This window comes from Eutrigla gurnardus, assembly GCF_963514095.1.
Source record: "Eutrigla gurnardus genome assembly, chromosome: 7".
Classification (NCBI taxonomy): Eukaryota; Metazoa; Chordata; class Actinopteri; order Perciformes; family Triglidae; genus Eutrigla; species Eutrigla gurnardus.
Window position 1 is genome coordinate 4,056,588 of NC_139921.1, and position 12,266 is coordinate 4,068,853.

The 12,266-nt window shown below is 43.7% G+C and overlaps 2 protein-coding genes across 2 annotated transcripts in view; both read right to left on the reverse strand.

Annotated features, from left to right (window-relative positions):
- LOC311016319 (uncharacterized protein) overlaps positions 1–12,266 on the reverse strand; it is a 558,990-nt gene that overhangs the window by 273,952 nt on the left and 272,772 nt on the right. The window contains exons 9-10 of the mRNA XM_084013943.1: positions 10,920–11,042; positions 1,889–2,005 (exon numbers count right to left, since the gene is read on the reverse strand). Coding sequence (XP_083870069.1) covers positions 1,889–2,005; positions 10,920–11,042 — 240 coding nt within the window. The remainder of the gene's footprint in view (positions 1–1,888; positions 2,006–10,919; positions 11,043–12,266) is intronic.
- The window catches only part of LOC311015816 (stonustoxin subunit alpha-like), a gene marked incomplete at its 5' end in the record, with an annotated part of 81,235 nt that overhangs the window by 20,212 nt on the left and 48,757 nt on the right, over positions 1–12,266 (reverse strand). The gene's annotated exons all lie outside the window — the stretch shown is intronic.

A 12,266-nucleotide genomic window follows, 5' to 3' on the forward strand; every position in this document is an offset into this window, starting at 1 on the left:
AGCTGAGCCAAAGGGAAATATCTCCCGTTGACAAGTCAAATCTAAGGTCCATCCTATTATCTGGAGCTTTGAACATTTCCGTTGCATTAGAACCTTATGGGGTGCCAATGATGTGGAAACAAAGCTTTGACTTGTGAAAAAACGTTATATTTTGCTTGCAAAAACTCCACTGGGCACCTGACGGTTCTGGCCTCCAAGTAGTGATGTCCAAATGAAGCTTCGTGAAGCATTTTCTTTATTTTCTGAGCCCAATAGATGGCGCTCTCTGTTCAACAAAGGGTTGAAGGCCGATATATTTCCATTGCTTTCAACCCTTTGTTGAACAGAGAGCGACATCTATTGGGCTCAGAAAATAAAGAAAATGCTTCACGAAGCTTAATTTGGACATCACTACCTCCAAGTAGTCCACTACCTCCTGATAATAGACACCTCCTCACGCATTATCAGCTACATTAAAACCTAAAATAACAGTTTGGTGGATATAAAGGGCCCTAGTTTCGTAGACCAGCGCAGGGCGGCGCAGGGTGGCGCAGCCGGCGCAGTGCAAGTTTCGACCCGCGCAGCCTTGCGCACCGTCAGTTTGGCAGTTTGGTGGATCGCCTGCACCAAGATGGGTGTGGCGGCGCAGCAGGGGGAGGCGTCACAGATTCAGCTTGGCGTAGCGGAAGTTTCGTGGCAAAAAGCCTCGCTGAGACTGCGCTGAAAGCTCGCCAGCTCCGACCTGGTCTACTTTCGGCGCAAGGCGTAAATAAAGTCCATTGATTCAATGCGAATCACAGCTGGCGGATCGGAAGTTTGGCGGATCGGAAGTTTGGCGGACCGGCGCGCAGTGCGCACACGTCACCGAGACCTCACAGGCAGGTTTCCACAGTTCCAGGCACATTTAAATGCAATAAATAATCACAACAAACACTATTTAATGCAACTGATTGAATCAACACGTGAATTTATATCTATATAGATTGTCCCGTCACATCTGACGTCAGATCAAAGGCGGATGGCACGCGTAACGGAAACTCAGCCTCTCGGACCAAAACATCTCCCTCTCTCTCTCCTGTTTTTTATAATATGGGCATTGTTATTATTATGATACGCGCGCACAGCGCGTGATGAGCGTGGTGGGAGCAGCGGCGCTGCTTCTGTCATCGGGTTGTCAAGTGACGGAACTTGCACTGAACCTCCCCTAACGCATTAAAGGAGAGGAGAGGAGCTCATTTGATTGGTGAAGATCTGAATCGGCTGTATTAATCCCAGTCCACGCCTCGTCTCCTCCTCGTCTCCCACTCACGCCTTCTTCTCCTCCCTCTTTCCCACTTGCGCCGGTGGGCGAGACGGGAGGAGTGCCTGCGCGAGCCTGCGCGGTGCACGAAACTTGCAAAGTCCAGGCGGACACACCCCGTCGGCGCGGCGCAGCTGCGCTGAAAGCTGACTGCGCCTGGTCTACGAAACTAGGGCCCAAAGTGTCTTACTTTACTACACTACAACCTCCCTTGAGTGACAGGAAGACGAGTTTGATGTCTTTTGGTTGGTTTGGTTTGGAGTATTTTTGTTCTTAGCTTAGCTTAGCCTCCCCTCTACTTTTCTTTGTCATTAGCCTTCACCTTATCTAAGTTAGCTTTCTCGTCTTTTCTTTCAAAAGGTTCTGACCTTACTGTCTCTTTAAGGTTTGATTATTTGTTAAATTTTAGTTTAATCTCAGTAAAAAAATGAATTTAATTGGTCCCCTGTTAGAGCTTCAGTGAAACACGACACTGTCTCTCTCATATCATCGTGGCTCAGAAGACCTAACAGTTTGCAGGATTCAGGGCTGGTGGACTCGGAGTTATTGTTTAAGGGGCTAGTCTAGACCTGATTCATCCTGTAAGGAGAGTTCAGTTTCATTTCTTACCTTCCATCAGCAGCTTGTTCAGCTTTAAAAAGAATAGGGCAACCCATAGACTGGTCACTCTTTAATGATACACAGCTGGGTCCAGGTCCAAGGGAGTCTGGTCTCTGCTGCTGCATCCTGATACAATAAATACAATTTAATGAAATACTTTTCCCAAGATTCTCACTAGTTAAGCTTCATTTATCACAATACAAGCCACAACATGACGTTTTCAAAAAACGTTATTATCACAATACAATCGTGATACATAAGTAAACCCCCCCCTTCCTATCTGCAATGTCCCGAGTGATGCAAATAAACACAAATTATCCTACTGTAAAACTAAGTAATGCGAGGTGAAAGTTGCATTGTGGGAGGTGTTTGGCAGTTCAGACCATCACATTATTCATTCAGCAGACTTGACTTAAAGTCTGGGTAAGCCAAAATCAGTCATTTTCTTCTAAACACGTTAAATGGGTTATAACATGTCTCCTTAACACATGTAAAAAGCCATCAACCATATACTATGTAATTGTGGAGCTAGGCATCTGAAACGTTTCTGTGTCTTGGGTTTAATGGGCGGGTCTGAAATCACTTTGGCGTTACGTATCGCTATTGTAGTTAGCATAAGCCCTCCCCTGCTGTATAAATCCTCTAATACTGGCCTGTATTCTATTACCGGCCGGTTTCTAACAATGGCCAGTCTCGCTGTCGGCGGAGGTAAATAACGGCTGGTCTCTAATGGAGTCCGGGTTAAGTCTCCACAGACAGTGTTTTTTCCACGCTTCCCATTCACTGTCAGCCGTGCAATGCCTTTGCGTCGCGGAGATTTTGGCTGAAGCTGTATTAGAGGATTTACGGTATGTAAGAAGCCCTGCAATGCATTCGCCTCACGGAGAGTGTGGAGAGACGGTGCGGCGCCACCTCCCACAAGCTCTCGAAAATCTTTTAAACTGACCGTTGTTATAAGAATTTTGTATAACCTCATGTCTTAAAGTTTTCTTTGTTCAGGTTACAGCTTTATGTGTTGAACTGTTTATTACTTTAGTCTCCCCATTGCTGACCTAAATGTTATCAGAGGCCTGGTAGTCATGATGTCTAGTTCTGCATGAAGATTAACTGTCAATGACGCATCATCTCCTGTGCCTTTAAAAGACTCAAGTCACAACAGTGATTTGAGCACTTCCTCTGTAGCATCCTCACACGTTGTTGCACTGTAACTGCTCCTCTTGTACAAGATTAAAGTCAGACGTCGACTTTACTTATGTCTCCGATCTCCTCCTTGGGTGAATTTATTCGTTTACGGAAAAATTCTTTTAACATTTGGCGCCCAACGTGGGGCCCAATATCTGTTTCTTTTCTCCAACTACCAGGCCTGAACACCTTGCAAGGCGGGCCCGGCTGGAGAGGAGAGCAGTGACGGGGTCCGAACGAAGGAGGAATCTGAGGCATTTAAAACAAATCGGGCAAACACAAAATTCCTGAATGAGGGGATTTTCACCATTTGGTAAAACAACTGAGATCTGGGATCTCGAAGACTGCGTCTGGGGCCAGTAATAGACAGCCAGGTTTAAAGTCCGGGGACTACGGTCCAAAAAAGCGTGGGGTTTAAAATCCGGGGGGTTTAGGCTTAGGTCCAAAAAGCGTTGAGGGGGTGGGAGACCCAAAAAGCGCCGCGAAACTGTCTAGGATTGCACGGTTTAAAGTCCGGGGGCCACAAGCCCGAGAAGCAACAAGGCAATCCAGGATTCTCAACTTGCCGAGAAAGAGTTTTACCAGATCGGGTGAAAAGGTTTTTCTACTCATTTAGCAAGACACAGAGAACTGTGTTGACAACAGTCGACCAGTTACAAAAAAAAAAAAAAAAAAAGGGGAGAGGAGGGATTCTCCTATCGGGTAGTTTTGATTTAGGAGGGAGTCTTGCCAAGTCAGTAAAAAAACCCGAGGTCAAACAAGCACCTCGGAGTACTGGGCCTGAGAACAGTATAAGGTGTACGTCTTTGGAACGACGGGACCTACTTTGATTCCTACCTCAAAGTACTGGGTCTGGAGGCCAGTAACACGTCTTTGGAACGACGTAAACTACTTTGATCCACCAGGCCGCCTGAGTTAACAAAAAGGGAAAAAAGCGCTATCATTCAGGTAAGACAAACATTAGTTTTTTGCTGAGCACGTTCGTATTATATTTGTTTGTGAGTTTCTGCCGTGTATGTTTTTCTGATTATTATTATTACTATTATTATAGTTGTTTGTGAGTATATATACAACCTATTTAAATAGAATTGGGTGAACTAGATATAAATTAAAAAAAAAAGGGTAACAGCCATTCGTGTTGCGGCCGGAACACGGAAGGTGATATACAGGAGATTCAAAGTATATGCGGGAAAAAGATAAAGACAGCGTCAAATATCTTAAGCTGTTGAAAACCAAATATGGGTTTCGGGGAAGACTAAATGTGGAGGAAACTAAGAGATTGGGAGCAGGAAGATAAGGAAATTAGACTAGAGCAGGAGTGAAAAGAAAAAGAAGTACACAAACAGACAAGTTCTAATCTTTATCCTGTTCTTTATTCTCGCCGAGAACAACGGAGAGATGATGACGAAGTCCCTCTGGGTCCGACGCCTGTCCCTCCCCCTGCCCGGATCAGCCTCATCTGCGGCCACCTCCACTCCACCCCAGGCCGGCACATGTTCCGGCCTCCTCCGAACCGCCAGAAGCCTCCGCTCCGCAAATACCAGGGCACCCATGGGACGCAGAACAAGGGGGTAAAACCCGTAGCGGTAAGACATTCAATCCTCTTATTTCATCACATACACAGAAACAAGGGAAAGGAGGAGATAAGTGACTACTTTGTCTTGATGATGATGGTGATGATTGGAGGAGTGATTGCAATGTGTTTTACCGAGAGGGTGCACCGAGAAAGCGGGGTGGATGGCGGAGAGGAGGAGAAGGAGGGAGGGGGCGCGGAGGGGAGCAGGTCGAGAGACAGGAACGATGTTTGCTAAAACTGGACATTGGGTGAGAGGCTGCAGGTCCGGAGGAGGACGAGGAGGAGGGGCAAGAGGCAGAGGACTCAGACGGCATCGAGACTCATCAACTGCGTGACTATCTCAACGGACAGGTCATGCCGAGACACACACACACCCACCCACACACACACACACACACACAGCACACAGGCGATGTCATCAAATTTAGCCAAATTTAACCCACCAAAATTCTATTGTATGTTGATGATATTCTGATGGCTTCAAAAACTCAAGCTGACTGTAAAATAGACACTTTAGCACTGCTGAAGTTTTTAGCTGAACAAGGTCACAAAGTAAATGATGTCATTCTTAGGCATGACAGGCTTTTGCAGGCAATGGATTGCTAATTACGCTGAATTAGCACAACCACTGCAGGGTCTAATCTATGATCAGCCTATGGCAGCCGGGGATACGATTATTTGGACACAGGAGGCAGAACAGGCCTTTAAACAACTAAAACAGGTTTTAGTGAGCACATCAGTATTAGCACTCCCAGACTACAAAAAACCTTTCACCCAAACATGTGACGCGAGACAAGGATTCATGACCAGTGTTTTAACACAGCCTTTTGGACAAAAACTACGACCGATAGTTTACTACTCTTCTAAACTTGATCCCATAGCCAGAGCTATGCCTCCATGTTTACAGGCAGTGCAGGCAGCAGTTATTGCTGTACAAAGTTCAGCTTCACTCGTGTTATTTCATCCATTGACATTGAAGGTTTCACATGCGATTTCTGTACTTCTGATGCAAAACAAAGTAGCTTTCATGTCATCAGCACGGCATCTCAATTGTATGACAATACTAATGGTGCAGCCACATTTGACAATCGAACGCTGCAACACATTGAATCCATCTACACCTTTGCCATACGAACAGGACGGTGATAAAAATGACTCCTTAGTTAAAACTGAGGAGACTGTTTTGCTGAGAGCAGACCTGACTGATACACCACTCACACATCCAGACATAACAATGTTTGTTGACGGTTCCTGCAGGAAAAATCCAGATGGCACGAATGCCAGTAGTGTGTGGTGGTGACACAGGGGAGGGTGCTGAAATCCTCACCTTTGCCATCACATTTCTCAGCACAGGCAGCAGACAGAGTAGCTTTGATGGAAGCATGTAGATTGGGGGAAGGGAAAGCTATCACAGTCTACACAGATAGCCAGTATGCATTCTCCACACTGCATGTTTTCGACCAACAGTGGAAAAACAGAGGCATGGTAACATCTACAGGCAAATCTATTCAACACAAAGATTTGATTCTAACCAGTTTCACGGGGAAACCCCAAAGCAGACGTAGAAGCTAAACGCGCAGCGACAGAGGGACGGGGCTTAGATTACATTTTTGTAGCTGATACTGACACAGAGCACATTGACCATGATATCTTGAAGGACATGCAGGCTATAACACCAGACACTGAGAAATCACTGTGGCGCGACAAAGGAGCAAAACAAACAGATGACGACATCTGGAGATGACCTGAGGGTAAGCCCATCCTTCCTAAAACCCTCTATCGATTTGCGGCTATTTTGAGCCATGGGATTACCCATGTCTCAACAGGAGGGATGGTGACAATGATAAGTAAATGTTTTACAACATATGGATTCCAAAATTACTCTAAAAATTTTTGTGCATCCTGTTTGATTTGTTCCAAGCACAACTCGCAAGGAAGAATGAGACCTAAAAGAGGAGCGTTCCCAAAGCTGAATATCCTTTCCAAACAATATGCATGGACTTCATCGAACTAAACAAATCAGAGGGGAAGGAATACTGTCTAGTAATAGGAGATATGTTTTCAAAATGGGTTGAAATCACACCAACAGCAACAAACGACGCTATAGTGGTAGCAAAAATCTTTGCTACTATTATTGCACTAAGATTCGGATTCCCAGAAACAATTTATTGTGAAAACGGTCCACATTTCAGAAACCAAGTCATGGCTAAATTATCAGAAATGTCTAACATTCAACTAAAAGTTTCATTGCAGTTATCACTGGTCATCTACTCGCTGGGAAGGTCCATATCAGGTTCTGCTATCTACACCGACAGCAGTCCACATCGCTGAGAGAGGAACGTGGGTTCATCTGACACACTGTAAGAGAGCATACAGCACTCCGGAGGGGACAGATAAGTAAAAACACCACACCATGGCAGATAGACTGTGGCATCTGTTTCGAAGGACGGGATGCGGTATGAGAGGAACATTGTGTCTAATCAGTCTGATAGCAGTGATAGTGGTAGTTCCGATACTCTGGGCACACAAACGTCAGTCTCAACAATCGAATGGCAACAACAATCGCACCGCAGCTGAATCACTGATTATAAATTCGACACTAGCCAATACAACGCTAGCTAATTCAACACCAGCCAAATTAAGAGCTAAAAGAGAAATCAGACCGCAAATTGTATAACTTTGTGTCTCTACCCGCTGACAGTAACTGCACCACTGTACACCAATTGTTTCCCCCTGTGCCAACTCACACGTGGCCACCCTGGTTTGAGCCATATGACGGCAACTACACCTGTCTGTCTAGAGAAGAAGGTACAGTTAGTGTAGGAACTTTGGCTCCCTGTAATCTAACCCTGAAGTTATCAGCAGGAGAAGGGGGTGAGCAGAATGTGTGGGTGAGAAGACAACTTGTGACCAGGGCGGACATCTGGTGGTTCTGCTGTGGTAAGACACTTAGACCAACATTAAAAATGTTGATTGGATTAACTATTTGTATTATAACCAACAAAGGTTCATCAATTATGTCAGAGACAGCATCAAGGGGTTGTCTTCACAATTAGATAGGACTAGTCTCTTGGCATGGCAGAAACGGCTGGCGCTGGACATACTGCTGGCCGAGAAGGGAGGCGTGTGTAAGATGTTTGGGGATATGTGTTGCACCTTCATTCCCAATAACACCGCTCCTGACAGCAGTGGGACTAGGGCGCTGGCAGGTTTGACGTCGCTCTCCGAGGAGTTCGCAGAAAACTCAGGTATTGACGATCACCCTTACTTTTCATGGATGGAGAGCATGTTTGGGAGGTGGTCAGGGCTCATACAATCAGTTTTGATAACCATAAATATAATAACCATAATTATGACTACGTTGTGTTGTTGTTGTGTTCCATTCCTGAGAGACTTAGTTCAGAGGCTGATTGACGTTGCCATGAACAAGATGTTACTGTACAACAGAGTGCCGGATGAGGAGGATAAAGGTGATGCGACATCATATCTATCAGAATACAGTGACGATGAAATAACCCCTGTGAAGTGTGCTTCCCGACTCCTAGGTGAGCAGAAAGTTCCAGGTGATCTGGAAGCTGAGGACATGTGCAGGGACTTGGAGGATTTCTATGATTAGTAGTTTAAATAAAAATAAAAACATAAATTCCACAGCACAATGATACAGAAAATCCCAAAAGGAAGATGTAAGATACTGATAAGCATTACGAGTGCAGCGTCAAGAGAAAGATGTTGTCTCCACTATGTATATATATATATGTTAATCACATGATGGAAGGAAGTCTGTAATGTTTTATTGTTTTCCACGAGTCTAGGGTGAGATTTCCTAGGCAGGATCAGGTTCGACTAACGGGATCGATGGGTTGACCAGCCTGCGTTGGACATTTTGTTTGATTTCTATTCTTCCTTCCTATTAAGCTTTAGACTGTTAGAGATTAGATTTTTTTTTATGTATAACCTTGTTTGAATTGAATCATTGTATTTTCCCGATTGGACTGGAGGACCACAAGGCGGTCGCCTGTAGGCAGAGGGGCCGTGAGAGAATTTCCCTGCCTGAATGTAAAGATGGTCACTGGAAGTTGCTAAGAAACTGCCTGACAGGGTTTTCGCTCTCACCCTCCACAAAATTTAACTAATGATTATGCTTGAGATAAGCATAAACAGGAGGGAATGTTATAAGAATTTTGTATAACCTCATGTCTTAAAGTTTTCTTTGTTCAGGTTACAGCTTTATGTGTTTATTACTTTAGTATCCCCATTGCTGACCTAAATGTTATCAGAGGCCTGGTAGTCATGATGTCTAGTTCTGCATGAAGATTAACTGTCAATGACGCATTATCTCCTGTGCCTTTAAAAGACTCAAGTCACAACAGTGATTTGAGCACTTCCTCTGTAGCATCCTCACACGTTGTTGCACTGTAACTGCTCCTCTTGTACAAGATTAAAGTCAGACGTCGACTTTACTTATGTCTCCGATCTCCTCCTTGGGTGAATTTATTCGTTTACGGAAAAATTATTTTAACAACCGTTGACGATCTAAAATAAAGACAGATTCAGCAACTGCATAGCTTATTTCTCGCATAAAATGTTTTCAGAAACGCATTACGGTGAACTATTGTCGGAAAATAAGAGAAAGTTTCCAAACGAGCCGCCATGTTGGTCGGTTTGAAATCCGGGAGCAGACAGGACAGCTGTGAAAGCGATCGTCCAATCAGGTGCAGCCATGAAGTGTGCGCGTGATTGTATGAAGGAGAGCGCCTGTCAATCATCCTCCTAGTGGCATTCATTTATTTGTTTATTCATTCTACTGGTAGTCCCCCCTGCGCATGGGCGGGGTTCCAGCACCTCTAACTGACACGCCCCCAGCGTTTGAGAGAAGACAGAAGTGCTTGTTTTTCATGACTTTGAGACCTAATTTCATATATTTGGCAATTTTTTTAAACTCTCAAAGTTGGCAGGGTGAATAACAACACACTGTTCTGTGGTATGCCAAACTCAGAACACATATTTGTTCTTACTTTACCCGGACTTTAATGTTGATGGACGCTGTGTTTTTGTGGTTCAACAGACCAACAGAGAATCTGAATTTCCCAGTTAAACTTTCATTCTTGTCATTCAATATTTGAAGCTGATCAGCTGAAGTGTCAGCAGGTTACAGTGTTGGTCCAGGTGTATGTCAGGTAGTAGTGTAACGACTCATGCGATGCATCGATGAACCGATTGTCAGTTCTATCGATTCAACTAAATCGATCTGCTAAAATAAATAAATAGAATAGTTTTGGCTTCACCAATAATCGATATGAATGAGTTAAATCTTATGAATCACGATTCTTAATAATTATTGTTTTAAGACTTTTAAGACACTCTCTCCCCTGCCAGCATGTACCCTATTGAAAAATCTAAATAAGTGAGCAATGTTTAATTACATTTTTGTATTCACCATAAAATATTATGCAGGACTACTTTTTTTTATAGAATAAATATGTTATTAGTAATTCTGTGGTCTGTTTATTTTTTCACCTTTCAGAAGAATACAGATAGTCTCACTCACATTATTGCATGTTTATTTCATGGATATAGAATTGTGGTTAAAAGTTACTGACTCGACTCGTGGTTTACAGAATTGAATCGTTCCAAAAAAAAATTGTCCTAGAAGCGAAAAGCCAACTACTGAATTGTTAATGGAATCGCTGTGAAGCCAACGATTCACACCCCTAGTGTCAGGTTAATATTTAATCCGAATGTGTTTTTATTTTACTTATCATTAGTGATGTGCAAATGAAGCTTCGTGAAGCATTTTTTCTTTATTTTCTGAGCCCAATAGATGGCGCTCTCTGTTCAACAAAGGGTTGAAAGCAATGGAACTATATCGGCCTTCAACCCTTTGTTGAACAGAGAGCGCCATCTATTGGGCTCAGAAAATAAAGAAAATGCTTCACGAAGCTTAATTTGGACATCACTACTTATCATCAAACTTTATTGATTCTTCTTCTCAGACAACTAAAAGTACAGAGGTCAATTAAAGCTTCTGGTCTCAGTGATTGTTCACCAAAGTGAAAACAAATGGATTCAACAGGAGAGTCGACATAGATTCAGATCATCCCCTACATGGATTACAAAGGTCTGGACCAAGACCTGCAAACGACACTGTCTCTCTCTCATATCATCGTGGCTCAGAAGACCTAACAGTTTGCAGGATTTAGGGCTGGTGGACTCAGAGTTATTGTTTAGGGGCTAGTCTAGACCTGATTCATCCTGTAAGGAGAGTTCAGTTTCATTTCTTACTTTCCATCAGCAGCTTGTTCAGCTTTAAAAAGAATAGGGCAACCCATAGAGTGGTCACTCTTTATGGATACACAGCTGGGTCCAGGTCCAGGTCCAAGATAGTCTGGTCTCTGCTGCTGCATCCTGATACAATAAATACAATTTAAGGAAATACTTTCCCAAGATTCTCACTAGTTAAGCTTCATTCATCACAATATAAGCCACAACACGAAATTATATTAAAAAAAAACATTATCATTATAAAATATTATCTCGATACATAAGTCCCCCCCCCTTCCTATCTGCAATGTCACGAGTGATGCAAATTGATCAATAAATATAAGTGCCGGCAACTTCCCTCTTGTGCTGTTTTTGTCAGAGATCTGAGCCAGTTCTGACAAAATAAACACAAATTGATTTGACTTATCATCAAACTTTACTGCTTCTTCTTCTCAGACAAGTAACAGTATTGAAGGCAATTAAAGCGTCTGGTCTCAGTGATTGTTCACCAAAGTGAAAACAAATGGATTCAACAGGAGAGTCGACACTAGATTCAGATCATCCCCTACATGGAGTACAAAGGTCTGGACCAAGACCTGATTCTTCACCTCAGGACCGTCAGATAATGAAAAGGTTCAATTTTAAACTCAATAAAGCAATCGAGTTAATATTATGTACATTTATGTTGTTGAGTGAGAATCATGATGGTGGAGTGATCTGAGTCCTGGACACTTGGAGATCCTTGTCTCACCTCTGAGCTTTGGTCTGGCTGTCATGTCCCCCATCCTGGGTGGTTTTAGAGGGAAGGACTCCGTCCTCTCGGTCCTCACACTGATTCATAGCAGAGTCTCCACCTGCTGGCAGAGATGCACACTGTCACTACGGCAACACTGACAGCAGAGAGGCAAAGTCCCGCCCCTTCCTGTGTCTCCAATGGGACCTCATTTCTTGAAAACTATGAACTGTAGTTAACGGCGAGACCAATTATGTTTTAGTCCCGTTAGCTTTAGACTAGAGATGCACAATATTATCGGCAAGGTATCGGCCGATATTGACGATAAAACGTGTTATCGGTTATCGGCTAACACACCGATATATTAAACCGATAAATAAAGACGGCTGCTTCCTTGATTAAATCAGATTAAATGCCCGAGGGCACGAGGATTGCGTGCGCATCGCAACGCCACACGTCACCTACTTCAACTTGCAGCAGAGCGAGGGAGAAGTTTAAAATGTCAGCTGTGTGTACGTTTTTTAAGGTGTCGGAAACGGATAGCAAAGTTTATATTTGCAACGATTGTTCAGCGTCGGTGATGCGAGGAGGGGCCAACACGCATTCTTTTAACACGTAAGTCGCAGTCGGCAACA